This window comes from Eretmochelys imbricata, chromosome 9 (genome assembly GCF_965152235.1).
Source record: "Eretmochelys imbricata isolate rEreImb1 chromosome 9, rEreImb1.hap1, whole genome shotgun sequence".
Classification (NCBI taxonomy): domain Eukaryota; kingdom Metazoa; phylum Chordata; order Testudines; family Cheloniidae; genus Eretmochelys; species Eretmochelys imbricata.
Window position 1 is genome coordinate 80125920 of NC_135580.1, and position 17546 is coordinate 80143465.

At 44.3% G+C, this 17546-nt stretch overlaps 1 protein-coding gene across 1 annotated transcript in view; it reads left to right on the forward strand.

The window, feature by feature from the left end:
* The window catches only part of LAS1L (LAS1 like ribosome biogenesis factor), a 47115-nt gene that overhangs the window by 17038 nt on the left and 12531 nt on the right, over positions 1-17546 (forward strand). The window contains exons 8-12 of the mRNA XM_077827255.1: positions 10094-10179; positions 11460-11675; positions 12499-12637; positions 13284-13666; positions 16743-16890. Of these exons, the coding sequence (XP_077683381.1) occupies positions 10094-10179; positions 11460-11675; positions 12499-12637; positions 13284-13666; positions 16743-16890 (972 nt within the window). The remainder of the gene's footprint in view (positions 1-10093; positions 10180-11459; positions 11676-12498; positions 12638-13283; positions 13667-16742; positions 16891-17546) is intronic.

Below are 17546 nucleotides of genomic sequence, written 5' to 3' on the forward strand. Positions count from 1 at the left end.
TTTTAAAACCCAGGTGCCCTGATTAGCCTGCCTTAATTGATTGGCTGCAGGTGTTCTAATCAGCCTGTCTTAATTGTCTCCAGAAGGTTCCTGATTGATCTGGAACCTTCCCTGTTACCTTACCCAGGGAAAAGGGACCTACTTAGCCTGGGGCTAATATATCTGCCTTCTATTACTCTCCTGTAGCCATCTGGCCTGACCCTATCACACACCAAAGATCATTATATGCTACGGGAGAGGTGAATTTGTGTCAGCCCAATTAAAAATGTTTGGAGGTGATGAAATGCTAAGGAATCGGTGGCCTTAGGGTTGCAGACTTAAGCACTCTCAGAGCTCGCAGTGCTGGCTTTCCACCATTGGTATAGCAGCGCTGCACTAAGGTTTTCTCTAAATTATTTACGTTGCAAACTCCCTTTTTTAAAGCATATTGTGTGTATCATGCTGTGAATATTTAATGTGGGTGCTTGGAAGAATTCTCTTCGGGTTTCTGGCTGAATTCAGTATCTGAGCAGTGGTTTCTCTTTGCTAGCACCTGGGCAAAATAAACGGTAGCCCTTTTAATTAAAGTATCTGCTGTACACAGGTCTGGGTACCAGGCTGGAGTTCTGTAGAGCAAGAAAGCATGAAACAGAATCCTCTTGGAGTTAACTTACATTCAAGTGAAAGTTTTTGTGTTGCTCTTGGTTACTGTGGCTGATGGGTGTCACTACAGCCACTCCTCATACTGTAGCTGAGGGTATACAGTAAGCATCTAGCAGTGATTCTCAACCAGGGGTACTCAGAAGTCTTCCAGGGGGTACATCAGCTCATCTAGATATTTGTCTAGTTTTACAGTGTTTTACAGTAAAAAGCACTAGCGAAGTCAGTGCAAACTAAAATTTCATATGGACAATGGCTTGTTTCTACTGCTGTATATACTATACTGTGAAATGTAAGTACAATGTTTATATTCCAGTTGATTTATTTTATAATTATCTGGTAAAAATAGGAAAGTAAGCAATTTTTCAGCAGTAGTGTGCAGTTACATTTTTGTATTTTTATGTCTGATTTTGTAAGTAAGTAGTTTAAGTGAGGGGAAACTGGGAGGTACACAAGACAAATCAGACTATTGAAAAGGGTACAGTAGTCTGGAAAGGTTGAGAGCCACTGCTTTAGAGAACAGGCAGAGTGTGAATGAGGCTTGAAGTTGGAATGGTATCTCTGCTACTTCACAAGATACATCTCTAGAAACTGCCACAAAACTAAAAAGTAGATTTTTTTTTTGTCAGCTCTTGCTGTTAATTTATTTAATTGTTTTAACTTTTGATAGTCAATGTCCTTGGTTTGTGGAGAACTGGATGGCTCAAAAGACCAGGAAAGTGATATAAAGCCTTTCTGCTCCAGGTCATTGGTACCAGTTGTTGTAGGAAGAGAGCCCGAGACATGAGAGTTTGTGCAGGATTAGATAATGGTGAGAGGAAACCTTGTGGCTAGATGGTTAACTATAAAAGCTGTCTAGCCTAGCTTTCACTTCCACCTTTCACTGTTCAAATTTCACCTCTGGGAGCCTCCCTTGTAGTTTCAGGGCAGTGACTTGGCGCAGTGACTAGATGACAGAGAATGGGGCTTGAACGTAGCCTATGACCTGAAGGAGTTTTTATAAAGTGGGGGAAGGATCTGCCATGCCGCCACACTCCACTCCCTTAAAAATAAGTACTTGAATAATGTGTCCCTCGTAGCTTTATTAATAAAATGTAATTGGATGCCATTACTTAGCTGTTTTTGTTTTTGCATTATGTAATGATTACTAGGGCTTTTTCTCTGGAAAAACAAAGACTCCAAACTGTGAAAGCAGGAAGAAAGAAGGGGGAAGTGAGCATCTGTTAATGTAACAAGATTTATAGCTTGTGACTTGTGTTCCAGTTCTTTACTAAGTACTTTCATGGGGTAATCCGATCGCTGGGGTCACGTGGGGTACCATGAATCTGGCTGCATTGCACTGCACTGCACTGGGCTGTTACTGTTATGTAAGGAAATTCTTGCTCATGGCAGCCACCTCTGGAGGATGGGATTGCAAAATACCAATTCTCCACTTGTAAAACCAACAGAGAGCTGGAGCGTGCAGTGGTGATGGTGCTAGAGAGAGGTTTCGCAATTGCAATAAACTGCCTTAGACTTGTTTTCATTTTCTGATATTTTCCTCCAAGCCTCCAAGAAAATGTATTTCCTGTAACTGCTGGTTTCACAATTTTGGACTTCAGTCCAGCCTCCTTTTTGTTCGTGCTTGGGCACAGGTAACTTCTCTGGCCCAAGGACAGGACAACCTCTGGATGGACTTTCTAGCAAACATTTTTGTGTGCGGGGAGGGGGGAAAGAGGGAAGGGGCATCCCTTGCCCCTACCCCTGCCATCACATACAACTTTTTTCCCAGTTCCACATAGTCATGTTGCCTTTCAGCTGACACGGTATTAATTCTGTGCCCCATACCTGCCCTAGATACATAGAGAGAGGCACCAATGGGTGACCCAGCATCTGCTTGCCACATTCCTACATTGGGACCTATGCACCTGCACACTGTAGGATCAGCATTGACATGCAGCATGTCAGCTGCTGGAGTGGAGCCTTTTGCCTAGGGGACTGGGAGGACTCCAGGCATTATATCTTTGTTCTCAGTCTGGGAGAGGGATGGTGCTCTTTCCCCATAGAGGAAGGGAGCACTGCCCAAGCAGGGGAGAATGTGAGTGTGTCTGCCACTAGAACCTCTTCCCATGGAGTGCAAGATGAGCAGGGCTATTTCTTTATCCTCCTTGCTCCACATTGGAGGCCTGAATAAGGAAGAATTGAGTCAGATGAATTGACTTTCTTCTTCCCTCCAGGGGAAGGAGGAGTTGAGTTGGCAGAGAGAAAAGTCTTGGTGTGCGCGTTTCTGCACATTTGCTTTGGTCATGGCAGATAGGAAGCAGAGAAGACAAAGCGTAGAGCAAAGCTCCCTTCCTGAACCAGCCCAGACTATCAGCTGGGAATGGCAGGTTCCCTAGCATGCTGGGCCTTGAGACCTGATCTTGTCATGCATAGGGTCCTGTGTAAATCATAAATGTAATTTTATTTTGTTTTTAAAAATCACCACAGTGTAAATGGCAAAGTATTGAATTTCACAGAGTTTGCACAGAATGAATTTTACAAGTAACTTTAGTCAATTTCAAGATTTGATTTGATTTGATTTTTTTTTAAGTCAGCATTTGGTGGCACTTTCATGCATCCTTCGCCCTCTGTGAAACTGTGGTTTACACAGGGCCCTCCTACTCTTGCACCATGTGGCAGGTTTTGGGGGTTTTGTTACATTTTTGCAATGCTTTTTGTAACTTAAGCTACCTGAAATAACAGGGATGTGCTGGTAACGTTTCCTCGTAATTCTGCTCCCCGCTCAATGGTTAGTGCCAGGGTCAATGGGAATTACAGGCCCTGCAGCTGTACTAGGCTTGGTTAGTCCTCCCAGCATGGTGCTTGTACCTATATTTCAATGTCAGCTCTCACAGCTTTAGAGCACCAGCCCTACCCCTTGTCAGTCCTTCACTGCTCAATTCTGTGCGGGCCCCAGAGCAGTTGCAGTGATGCTTAACTGGTCTTGTCTGTGCCTGGTACTCTGCTCCCACAGAGGATACATGCAGGGCGCAAAGCAGCTAACTGAAAATAAAACAATGTAGGATGTGGATTTTTTTATTTTGCAATAAAAATTTGGGGGTGGACAGTGGATGTCTATCTTCTGAAAAACACTTCACCCAGTGGAGGGTGGTCAGTAAGCAAGCGTGCACACACGCTAAATTCCCTGGGATAGAGGACTGTATTCATTTAGTTAGGGCTAGGGCTGCAACTGTAGGGAGGCAGCTGCCTCTTCTAAAGTCCTGAAAAAGGGATGCTAGGTGAAAGCATGCCTAGTTGGCAGGTCTCACGCTTGCACCAAAAGCCACTGGTGTCTCTCTCTTCTCCCTGTGCCCGCATGTCCGCTGTCCTGAGAGTCCCTAAACAAACTCCTGCTTCCCATCTTGGAGTCCACTGTAGGGAAGATGATGAGCAGTTGACTGAGATCTGGGCTATTTCATACAGCCATGTCCTTTGGGATCCTGTTCTGATCCACTCCCGTGCCTGAAACCTACAGGGCAAGGCTCAAGAAAAGGAAGCTACTAGTCCAGCAACAACACAATCCTACAGAAACATGAAATGGGCTTCTTACTTCTGTCACCACGTGCCCGCCAAAAGTGCTTGATGCCCATCATAATGAATTCCTGGCCTCTAGGCAGTGGATGCTGGGACAGTTTTATTTCCTGCCCTGGTATCTGGAGATGGTTGTGTGAGAATTTAGGCCTTTGTTGCTTACACTGTGTGGGCAAAATAGAACGGTTGGAAACAATCGCTGGAATAAACCATTGAACAAACCGAAGGGAGCATAATGCAACTTGGATGTAAAGATGGATATTGTGTTAATTTATGTATGCACAGCTATGAGGCACAATTGGAGACGTGCTGTAAAAGTAATCTACTGAGCGCTTATCTGAAAAATCAGACCCCTTCAATGTGTGTCGAACTGAGCATCTACAAACTGAGGCATCAAAAAGTCATTAGTTATAATTGAAAATCGTGGTGCACGTATGCATGTCGGCCTGTAAAATATAGAAGCATACTTCTTTTCATCCATTTGCCCTGTGGAACTGATTGATGAAATGGGACAGGTTCCACTATGCACAGATACAACCGCGTTCTCAGAAATGCTGTGTGCGAATGGATTGCACTTGCCTGCACTAAGCAGGTGAGCTTGCTGGGGAAATGGTGAACCACTGGAGGAACAAACTCTACTGGAATTTCTTTGCTGTGACTCGTAGCAAACATATTCAAGAACTACCCCTCTTTCAGATAGGGAAACTGAGGTACAGAGACGTGAAGTTGCTTGATGGAGGCCATGTGATAAGTCAGAGGGGCAGAGCCCGGATTTGGACTCGGGATCATCTGGCTTTCAGTCCCATGCTTGGGCCATTAGACCACATTTCCTCTCATTCTATCTTTATTACTAAGTCCAGAGCTACAAACTTGTAAAGAACAGTATGGGCTGTTATATTTATAGTTAAGGGGAGGCTGTACCTATTTCCAGCAGCTGGAAATGATGCTCTGACTGGAGTGACATTTCTCTTCCTCCCACAGGCTTTCTTTGAGAGTCAAGCGTGATTAAAAGCATCTCCCATAAAAGAATCCTACCTGTGTCTTTTGCCTTTTTTTATTAGCAGTAGTACATTACTATATTAAAAATGAAAATAAGACCCTGTCACATTATTGTTTCCATTGATCTTTATATAGCAACACCAATGCTATAGCATAGCATAGGTTCCTACTGGGTAATGCCAATGGATCTCGCCTCTTCTGAGTGCAAACCTCTCTCCCTTAATTGGAATTGTCTGTAAACTGCAAGTGAATGGCCAATAAGCCACCGAAGCATTACAAATTAAAAATAGAACCTCTGCTCCCTACAGCTTGTGGCTCCCAGTTTGAAGTTCTGCCATGAATCTGCCAATTGCCTTTTGACACCAAAGAGAGAGCAAAGAATGGTATTTGGATGCAAAAGCAGCAGAGAGAACAGGAGGAGTGCTTTATGATGCATACCATTGGTCTGATAAGTACCCTCTTGCTTAACCGTACAGAGGCCCCAAGGAGCCAACTGGAACTGCTCTGTGTTGTGCATGTTTCTGGCAGTGCTAGAAATACTCTGTCAGTCCAGGGAATTCTAACTAGTGCCACAGGTACTATAGAGATAACACCTCCAGGAGGCCTGCAAAGAGAGTCTAGTTCTTAAAGGACTACCATAGCCCTCTTTCTTGGGAAGATGGGGCATAACAACTATTTCCTGTGAATTTTTGCGGATATTTTACTTCTTAAAAATGGGAAAATTTTTGCTTTCATTTTCATAGTTAACCCTTAGAAAATGTGCTAATTTCCCGGTGGCTAGAAGGTGCGAACTGGCGATCGGTGTATTCTGCTCCAAGGATACTCTAGTGTTTGTTATTGGAAGAATCTACTGTATCACCCCTCTTATTCAGTGCATATATGAAGAGAATTAGTGAGGAGGCATAGGCTGAAGCATTTGCAGTATGCTGGTGATGCCCAGGTTAAAGTTGCTGTCTCATCTGATCTGAAGAGTGCAGCCAAATGCATTTCCTGGCGTCTGGGTACTGTTGGACCATGGATGAGAGCAAACTGGCTGTAGCTCAATCACTGGGGGAAGGAAGGAGAGTACTTGGGTCAGGATCTCTCAGTCCTTTTGGGATGTACAATCAATGTTTGTGACCAAAGTCCACGACTTGGGGTCTGGTTTCACTCCCAGCTGTTTCCAGATGATCAAATAGTGGCATTGGGTGAGGTTGCTGTGTTCTCTCCTGGATATGGAACTTGCACTATGATTAAGGCTAAGATTTTGTCATGGTTATTTTTAGTAAAAGTCATGGTCAGGTCACGGACAGTAAACAAAAATTCACGGACGCCGTGACCTGTCTGTGACTTTTGCTGCTATAGTTCCAGGGTTTCCCCCACTACTGTGGTGTCTGGGAGCTGTGGGGTTTCCCCTCCACCCAGGGCAGCTGGGAGCTGCAGAGTGACCATATTTCCCACAGAGAAAACGGGACACGCCAGCCGCTTACCTGAGGCGCCCCCTTTCCCCCGCGTGAGGCTGTCGCAGGAACCCTGAGGAGGGCCCCTCAGGAGTCAGTCACCTGTTGCTGGAACTTTGCAGGGGGCTTCCTGTCACTTGTCACTGCTGTCACTGGAACCCTGCCAGGGTCCCACTGGCTGTCAGCTCCAGAGTCCTGCAACACCTGGGGCTGAAGCAGAGAATATCACAGAGTCTCTGGAAGTCACAGATTCCTTGACTTCTGTGACCACAGTGACAAAAACGTAACCTTAACTATGATCGGTGTCTTCTCATCTCTAGACTGAATATTGCAATGCAACATATTTGGGACTAGATCTGAAATGTAATGGAAAGCTGTAGCTAGTGGAGAATGTTGGTAGGCTGCTTGATGAGTACAGTTTCTTGCCCTCAGCACACTAGGCTTGTGCTCCAGGATCTGCTGAGACTGGGTATTGACAAATGGATGGAATTTAAAATGGTGTGTTTAACTGATGAAGCCCTAAGTGGCCTCAGACCTTCCTACCTGAGAGGTTGCCTTCTTCCTATGACACTCTGCCCACTTAGGATGAACAGGGGTGCTTCAGCTTGGTTTGCTTTTGTATGAGAGCGCTACTGGTAGTGTATACTCTGTGAGGGTCCCTTTCTTGACCTGTTCTCCCACCCCATCTGAAGTGGCTGGCCCGGCCTGGGCATACAGCAGTACAGTCTGGGCATTGGCAGGGAATTGAGGCAGTTGGAATGGAGATGCGTGGTGGGGAACTAAATCCTGCTGACTGATGATTAAATGAGATGTGGCAGGGTGTGGGTAACGGAGAAACACCACTGCTTTGGATGACTGTTGTAACTCCATTTAGTACTGGTTTTATATGTATGTCAGAAGCACCTAGAATTTGGATGGGAGTTCTTTGATGGCAAGTTTTTTTTAGACTTTCCACTCCCCTTCCCCTACCCTGCCCCACTTAGCATTTATCTGGCCATTGTGCCAGGGATGGAGGCAGCTGTCTGGCCACCAGCTGCAAGTGATGTTGGGACTAGTGGAGAGGATCCAAGCCTGCCCCCATAGCATGACCCTCTTCCTACCTGATGTTCGTTCCTTGCCATTCCCTCAGACTGAGAACCATCAGGGAGGGGAAAAGGGTTACACTGGAATGTAGGGAAGGCCTGGCATGGAGATGATGGCACTGATCAGCTGAAAGATGGTACTGTATTGTCAGAAGTGGTAAGGTGGGCAACGAGCAATAAGATACCGGTATGCAGTAGTGGGAGTGGTCTCATGTTTGTAGGAAAACAGAGAAAATGCTGGGAAGGCAGGAAGGAAATGCGTCTAAAAATGACAAATTTACTAGTTCACTGGTTTTGGCAATCCAGGTGGCAGAGTCCAAGGCTAACGGGGTCCAGTAACCTCTTCTAGTGCTCCATACAACCTGAGAAGACACGTCATTTAGCATTCCTACATGACTCTGGGTACTGTTCATTGCTATGGTTCTGTCCATATAGACCACATGTGTGCAGTGGTGGAAAGGCAGGAAGATGCCTCTAGAGATTAAAAGCAGAATTAGTTTCCAGTGCTAATGACCTGAGTCAGCTGTGCTTGTCATCCCTGTTTGCGTAATCACAAGGTTGAGCCTGCATCTCCATGGCTGTAACCTTAAATAGTCAGTGAGGAACAGTCATTGTATCTAGGAATACAGTAATTATCCTAGAACAGATTCCAGAAAAGAGAGGGATCTAAATTAGAACCTATTTTGTAGGGCAAGTCACAGTCTACGGATAGCCTTTCTAGTAGCTGGGGTCTCCCTGAATCACTTAGTTGCTGCAATTTGGTGTCTATAGACTCTTAGATCAGGTCTATTTAACTTGTCTTGATGTTCAGATTTGGGTTTGGGGATCTCCCCTTCCCCCCCAGACAATAAAAGCCACAGACATCCTGTAACAAAGTATGTCTTGTTTAACTCTGGTTCTACCTCTGTAAACCCAAAGAAAATAGAAGCAGAGATGCCATTTTCTCTCACTTGAGCATTTTGCATTTGAAAATTGCTGGTTTGATATTTGTGCTGTTATTTTTAATGCTGTCCTTTGTGTATTACCAAACACTGGACTGAGCAGAAGCCCTTATTCAAATAATGAGTGGCTGTAGGAATTTATACCTGAACCTACTGCTGCTTCTCACTGCCAACCTCCAGTTCAACCTATCTGAACCAGAGAGTTTAAATGACTTTCCTCTGTCTCCCACTTCAGTTGCACCAAGCCCTTGCACTAGCAATTGCACGCCATCTTGGGCTGTGAGCTCCAGATCTCCCATGCTAACCATGGCTGATGTTTGGATGGGAGACATCAAAGTACATCCCAGGTATTGCAGAAAATGGCAGTAGGGAGTGCCCGTCTTCTGACATTTGAACTAGTATCTTTAACATCGTGATAGGGGGATGCTTTTCTGCCAGAGGTTCAGAGATGCCATCTTTCAGATGGGACTTAACAGGGCTGACTGCTTGTGGTCCTTATAGATCCTGGTTGTTAGACCTCTACCACACATTATCGAAAAGAATCATTTTAACGAAAAACATAGTGCGGAATCCCCTGCACTGCTTTTGAAATCTCAATGCCTAGGGATTCCCCCCTCACCAGAGTACAAGTGTTAACTGTAATGTCCTGGTCACATTCTGGTTTGGAGGGTTGTGTTTCCCCTCCCGTTTCAGTGGGTATCTTAACTCCCAGACTAGAGCTCGTATAGTGTTTTGGGGCCTATTAATAGGCTTGGCAGAACTACGTTTTTATTTTAATCAATTTTTAATTGAGGTTTCTACTGGGTGTCATCGGCCTGGCTAACCCCCCAACCATGGGAGAGACCACCCCGCTACTGAATGTCTCCTGCTGGAGTACTCCTCACAGTCCTGGCTGGGGATCTCTGCTCTGTCCCTCCAGGACTGCAGCCGCCTCCTCGCACCTTGTGCCCGCAGGGATTGTGTGTCAGCAGCCCTGCAGCCATGCAGGGAGCCCTCTGCAGTTCCACTGTCATGGGAATTGAGTGAGCGGGTCCTGGTGGAACAGAGCAGAGACCCCCACCCCAGCACTCCCAACTGGTGTGTGAGAGAGCAGTTTTGTGATGGCAGGGCTGCAGAGGGCTCCCTGCACAGCCACAGGGCTGGTGACACCAATCCCTGCAGGTGCAAGGGGGCGGGAGGCTGCATTTGTGCTGCTTGTTTATCGATTGGGGTTTTTTTTCTGTTGATTTGAGGGTGTCAGCTGAAGTCGACATTTAATTACCTTAGTTGATTAAAGTCAAATCCTGCCTATTAAGGAGCTGGCACGTCCCACCACATTTCAGCAGCAGATGAAATGAATCCCGTTGTATGTAGCATGTGAAGTGTTTTGGGGGTCAGGACAAGAGATGCTTTGGAAATGTGAGGTACGGGTGGGACTAATGGGGATTTCTATTTGTTATAGGGAGGTGGTGGCTGAAGCTCTTCTGGATGATGGCTCTCTCATCCCAACTGTGGAACAACTGGAGACTTTAAATATCAAATGTGAAGGTTAGTGTCTCAGACTTTATGTGAAATCCCTTAAATCAGGGATCGGCAACCTTTGGCATGCGGCCCGCCACGGTAAGCACATCCCTCAGCCCGCGCCACTTCCCGCAGCCCCCATTGACCTGGAACGGCGAACCACAGCCAGTGGGAGCCGCGATCAGCCAAACCTGCAGACACGGCTGGTAAACAAACCGGCCTTGCCCACAAGGGGACTTACCCTGGCGGGCCGCATGCCGAAGGATGCCAATCCCTGCCTTAAATTAACACACCCCAGGGTAAGGCAGTGAGTTAGGCTTAATATGTTTTCTCATTATGATGAAAAATTAAGTTTGCATTAGTGTAATTTGTATTGAAACATGCTGTGTGCTTACACCAGGCCTATTCTCGTGTCCCTTTTGTCTCCGACAAGTTTTGGTAAATCCTACCCCATCTTTTTGGAGCCCCTTTTATTTTCATGTCTACCTTCTCATGTACTCACTCCTACATGCATGAAGGCAGACCTTCCATGCCAATGCTGCAGTTAAGTGGTTGCAAGCAGAGGGTTCCTTCTAAGTCTGATTGTGACTCTCTTTCTGTATCCACTATAGCTACGGGTTTCATGGAGACCACAGGAATTTCCATTGGAACTGGTCAAAAATAATTCTTACCCTTGTATGACTGCCTCTAGCTGTGACTTGCTTCCATGTTGCTGCTCACAGGTTGAGAGAGACTGAACTGAGAGACGTCAACATTGGCCCCTTTAAAATGCTGTCTAAAGAGTGTTGGGCACCCAAACCCTATTGTCATTGGAAATCGGGTGACTAATTCCCTTGGGACTAATTGAAAATCCCCACCTCAGAGGTTCCCAGGGGGTTATCTGCATGTTGCTGTAATTATATTACAGTAGTAGAGCTCTTCGGAGCTGCTCAATATACTATGTTGCTTTACCCTTTACTAACCCTTTTTATAGTACCTTTTTAGATAGATTAGCTCTCAGTTCTGTGGGCGTTGAGCTTATGATGGCAAAGCATTAGCCAAACAGAGAGGTTTTCCTGTGGCTTGCATGATTAGATCAGGCTTCATATTTTCTGCTTTCATTGAAAGATTGTATTAACTACCTAATTATCCATTCATTGTTTTTTCCTGTCTTTGCTGATAATGACTGCTTCAGAGTGGGATGTCAGGAGTAATATAGGGCCACTTAATACAGTATATGCTACTCGCTTTGGAGCTATCACTGAACCAGATGTTATGTTTAAAATACTTTACCATTTAAGTGTAGTGTTTTTGTTTTTTTCCCATAGAAAATAAAGAGTTGCTGGATTTCAAAATCCCTCAGACATTTTACTACTTCTGGCAGCCTCTGCTAAAGGGCCTCCAGTCCCGAGACTTTACACAGACCCTGCTGGAGAAAATGTTTGCTGACCTGAAGCAGTGTTCTGAATCTTCAGAACTCAGGCCTCAGTACCTGATCAACTGGATTGCTGAGATTCTGACTGCCAACGCCAAAGCAAAAGCCAGTGAGTGAGTCTGAAATTCTTTAGGTTCTATATGAAGATGGCTTTAAAATCCTCTCCTGTTCCAGTGCAAGGAAGATGGTACTACTTTCAAGTCAGAAATTCAGGATCCTAATTATACTGGTCACATTAATTTCCTATGGCTTTCAAGATCTCAGTTTTCATGCTTTTTAACGTGCACTTTCTGGGTACCCTTTAGTTCATCGTAATATATGGAAAAATCATTTCCAAAACTTCATTATGGGTTTTATCAAGATTTGAAAGGTGGTAATTTTTCCTGTAAGGGACCAATGCACCAGCATGGTGTTGAGAGGACTGCACTGCTAAAGTGCTGTTTTATACATAAAACCTAAACCAGTAGTTTGTGTTACTACAGATGCCAGCTGGACTTCTCATAATAAGCAGTTCTTAGGAGTCCCTGGCTTCCAGTGCTTTGCTCAGACCACCACTAGGTCAGACAGTGCTGCCTTTGCAACACCCTGGGGTTACTCTTAGTGTCCTGACCAGACCCCACTATGGCTGTTCTCATTTTATTCTTCCTACTTAGCATATGTTGCCTTTGGGTGAGTTGTCTTTCACTTCCTGTCCTGAACTTTTTAGAGTTGCTGAAACTGCCAAATCATGGTATGTTGTGCTTCATTCCAGAGGCAGCTGCATTCCACAGCTGGTTGGAATGGTGGCCTGTGAAGCACGTTAACTCTGCCTCTTAAGGGTGAAAGGTACTATAAAAATGTAAAGGGTTGGTTATAAACATGTTTCTTATGTTGTGAGGCCCCTCTCTTCTTTATCTTTTTTTTGTTTTTGTTTGTTTGTTTTGTTTTTTAAGGGAGGAAAATGAGACGCCCTTCACAGAGTCAGATAAACAAAAGGAAGCTGTTTCTCTGTAGAGTTTCCTTGCAGTGGATAAAGCTCATTGATAAATGTTTGGAAGCTCCCTGCTGGGCAACCCCACACCTCCTGCAGCTGTAAGTGTGACCCTCATCTCTTTGAAAAAGGAAAGAGGGGACAGGAAACAGATCATATGCAACCTGGTCAGAGCCATTAAAAAGAAGTATGTTCAGTTGTGGCTGGGACTCCTTCACTGACCTGCTGTCACCCTTGTGGAAACCTTGTGGTGTATATAAACTTATATTGTTTCTGCTCTTCTTTCCACTGGTGCTACAAGAGAGAAAGCAGCAGAATTTTTCAGGTCTCTCTTTCAAAAAACAAATTAAGAGTGGAGTAGAGAAACTAGAAATTGGTGATCAAAAAAAAATCCACATTTGAGGTATCGGAAAAGCAATATGGGCAAAGAATCATTTACAGGGCTGGTTGAAGTTAATAATGTAGTGAGATCTTATAAGGGTTGTAATCTGTGCTGTTTCATGAAAATCATTAGGGGGGAAATTAAGGAAAAAAAATCAGAATCTTTAAGAAAGCAAAGAGGGAGAGTGAGTAGCCTAGGACGCCACTCAGCTTGGGAGGATTACCACCTCTGTCATGCGCACCATCCCAATGGCATGGGAGAGCTCGTTTAGAAGAGCCCTTTTTAAGAGCTGCTCAATTCCATAAGCCTCTGTCCTGGAGTCTCTCCTTGCTTGTAATGCTTTGGTTCCCTCCTTCTCTTTCTAGGATCCTGTCAGACATGGAGCCTCCCTTGCCTTCAGATGCTCAGGAGAACCTTCTCTATCTTTCCTCCATCTACACCCAAGAAGGAGACTCTCTCTCCAGTCCAGGCTCTTCTTCAGACAGCAGTGGGCAGCCAATTTACACCATTGAGAGCTTACAGTGGAAGGCCAGACAGGAGAGTCAGGCCAAAGGCCAGAGGGTGGAAAGGCGAGAAACTGTACTGGGTGGTGTTGGTGATGAAGAAGACAAGGGGGAGGAGGAAGCTGAGGAAGAAGAGATGGAAGCTGAGCCAACGCCTTTGGAGGAACTTCTTCATGCTGATAACATGATGGTTATTGCTGAGAAAAGGGCAGCACTGCATGGGTCCATCTGGCAGATCAGTGCAGGTAAAAGTGATTTTAATACTTACTCTGATGCCCTGGGTCTCTTTGTCACCACTAAATGTAAATTGAAACGCACAGTGGCCCCTCAAACCTCTCAGCCTGGTTAAGACTGAAGCGTACTTCAAATCCATGTTAAAGCTAAACCCTGTAAACTGTTTTTTCACAGCCTGCCACTTATAGGCATCTCCCTTCTCTTGGCTCCCATAACGCTGTGGTTACTTTTTACAGGTACACACAGTTAATGCTTCATTAACTTTCATATCACTGTACTTAAAATTCCACTTCACCTAGTTGGTGGAGAAGGGTGTGGGCTAGCAGTGAGCAGTAAAGAAAATATGAACGTTTCATGGACTTTGGCAGTACATGCTGAAAGCCTCCCCTTATCAGACCAAGAGTTCATTAAAAATGTTATTTATGTATTTCCAGTGATGTGCAAAGTGCTTTCCATACAAGTACCATGCTTCAGGAAGCTTGCAATATACACAGCCAGCATGCAAATGGATGAATACCAACACCACCCAGTACCCCGCACACTAAACCCAACAACTGGAATTAGACCAAAGTTTTACAACCCTTAAGAGATTAAACTATTGTGTTTAGGGCAGTTTAGCAAGCACATTGTTAGTTATAAGACTACTCCCCACTACTATTGAACACTTATTTTTGAGGGACTAGGAGGATTTTAAGGTTTACAGGGTTCATGGAAGAAGCACAATTTGTTGAAGACTTTGGTGGGGGGATGGGATGAGGAGGAAAGAACTGGTGAGTCAGATCAGGGAAGGCATTTCAGATATGGAGCTGCATGAAAGGAGACATGGGCAACAATGCGAAAGGCAGTTCACTCAGATACTTTTCCTAAGTACGTTATTTTTTGTTTGTCTAAGCAATTACTCTTAATCAGATTGATGCTGCGTCACTGGAGCTGAATATTCAGGTGAGTGGGAGAATGAAGTAACAGTGAAATGAGCAACTTTTCCATGGTAAGCAGGAGTTGGAAACATTCGGTTCACATTCTATGGCTGGCTGGAATAGAGAACATTTTCAGTGCTGTGGTTGGTTTGCGTACATGGCTCTGCCATATTGGTTCCACTTCCAGTAGCCTGAGACAAGTGAGGTTGCTTTGTTTTACCCTTCTTCCTGCACCCCCCAACTCCATTCTCCTTTGGGCTAACATTCTTACTTGGAACATGAAATACCACTTATTTTTTTAGATTGATCAGGTTCCTGTTCTCCCCCTCCAAAGTAGCAGCCGTCCCTTTATCAGGAAAGCAAACGAGTTTTGAGAAGCCTTGCTTTCCAAACAATGATATGCGACACACCTATCTTTGACTTGGCTTTTGAAATGTAGGAGATGACTTGGATTTGGCATTGTCTGCTGAACTTTGAATATGAAGTACAAACAAACAGCCTCATTACTGCTGTCCAAGTTGGCAGATAATTCCTGTGAGAGTGTGCAGCCTGTAGACTATCAGAAACTGAATAAAGGAGTAGGAAGTGGTGGGGAAGATACAACTGTGCCCATCACTGTTGTAAGACCCTACCAGTTGATAAGATAATGTGTACTTTCCAAGTTATTGCTGTGTTCCCTCTTTCACATCTCTCTTTCTCCCCCCCACCCTGACCAGTCATGTGCAAAAGATTTTTTACAGGTTATTCCCCCAGCTTTTGTCTTGCTTCCCTTCTATTCTGTAGGGCAAGTTCCTGTTTTCAATTACTACTGTATTTTGCTAACACTTTCAGGCTGGGATTTTTAAAGAGGCCCAAGTTCAATGTGAGATTGGTGTCAAACTCCCTTATGCTTTTTTGAAAAATCCCAGTTTGAATCCCCCTTATCTTAAGTGATCTTGTTCCAATTATCCAACTCCCACTTGGTTAAAAATATATTTCCTCTCTTCCGCTCCTGTCTTTGCTGATGGGGATACCGGCAAAGAGGTTACTGTGGATGGAAACCAAAGGAGCAAACTGCTTGGTGGCAAACATATAGCTTTCTGCTCCTTAAGATGGGGGAGTGTCTTACATGTGTGCAAGTGGCTCTTTCCATGTACTAGATCTTGGACTTTTTTAGGAACCAAATCAGGTGCTTTTCGGAATTAACACACATGAACGGCTTTGTTAGTTTTCAAATGCCACAAGTATATTAAAAAAAAAAATCTAAATTTAAATAAAAGAAATTGCTCTAGAACGTGACTCTGAAGAAGACTTGGGGGTCATGGTGGATAATCAGCTGAAAGTGATTATCAGTGCGATGCTGAGGCAAAAGGGGCTAATATGTTCCTTAGATGCATAAATGGGAATCTCAGGTAGGAACAGAGAGGTTATTTTACCTGTGTATTTGGCACTGATGCAATCACTTCTGGATGCTGTGTGCAGCTCTGGTGTCCACAGTTCAAGAAAGATGTTGATAAATTCGGGAGAGTTCAGAGAAGAACTATTAAAAGATAAGAAACTGTAACTTATTGTGATCGATTCAAAGAGCTCAAACTTTTAATGAAGAAGAATGCTAAAGGATGACTTGATCAGAGTCTACAAATACCTGCAACATGGGGAACAAATATTTGATAATGTGATCTTCAATCTAGCAGAGAAAGGCATAACACGATCCAGTGGTTGGAAGATGAAGCTAGACAAACTCTGACTCGAAATAAGGTGTAAATTTTTAACAGTGGGGTAATTAACTATTGGAACAGTTTTCCAAGGGTTGTGGTGGATTCTCCATCACTGGCAACTTTTAAATCAAGATTCAATATTTTTGTACAAGATCTGCTCTAGGAATTATTTTGGGGAAGTTCTGTTGCCCAAAAGTTCTATACAGGGGGTCAGACTGGATGACAAGAATGGTCCTTTCTGGCTTTGGAATCTGTGGGGTTTAATAACTCAGAGTATCCCAAAATGTTTGGACAAGCTATACTTTGGAGAAGCAGCAGAAGTCAATCAAAATTTGGAGAAGTTATTCCCAAATGTGTGCTACACAATTCTTGCATGAGCTATGAAATGTATGAACAGCCCACATACTGTTTTCTGAAGTTTATTTAGAAAGTGCGCACTTGTTTTGTACCATGAATGTTATTTTCCCACCCAGATGGAGTGCAGTGGAAAGACTTTCCTCTTGGGAAACTTCCAGGTCAGACAGATGACCCTGATAGCCTATTGGTGGATAGTTATTCTATGATGTCCATGCTTGATCAGCCAGTGACAAGAGACGGTGGAAGGAACTCCCCCAGTACAAAGTAAGTAATGGTATGGGTGGGGGTTTCTGCTATTATGCCACAAGTACATGTTGTTTATGCTCAGCCCTGCACCACCACAAGAAGAGTCTGAGACAGCTGTTCCTGTTAATAGCTGTAGCAGTTTGAGAAATGTTTAATTGTTCTCTCTCTCTCCACTAGCATTTCATTGACCTGTAGTCTGAGGATGCAGGAAGAGGCCAGAGAGGGTTACTTTAAAAAAAAATAAAAAAAAAAAGGGGGGGGTGTCTGTTTTGAGCAAAGTGGCTGAATCTCACAGGAAAAAGGCAGGGGCATAGAGACCTTTACCTTGACAAGATCAATTAACACGGTAATGTGGCAGTCCAAATTGTACTATTTTAACCACTGGCAAATGCATTCAGTGATGTCACTGGGTAAAATATGCTGTCCCAGCACCTACTATCACTACCTCCTACCCAGATCCCTCAAGTTAAGTTAAAAATCCAAGTAACCAGAACAGCCACTCTATGATGTGATGTGGTCAGGATGCCTTTAATGGAAAGAAGCATGATCTTGTGGCTTAAGCACTGCACTGGAAGCCAGGAGACCTGGGTGTTGTGTTCCTGGCTCTCGCACTTACTCACCGCTTAATCATAGGCAGGTCATTTAACCGCTTTGTGCATCATTTTTCCCATAGT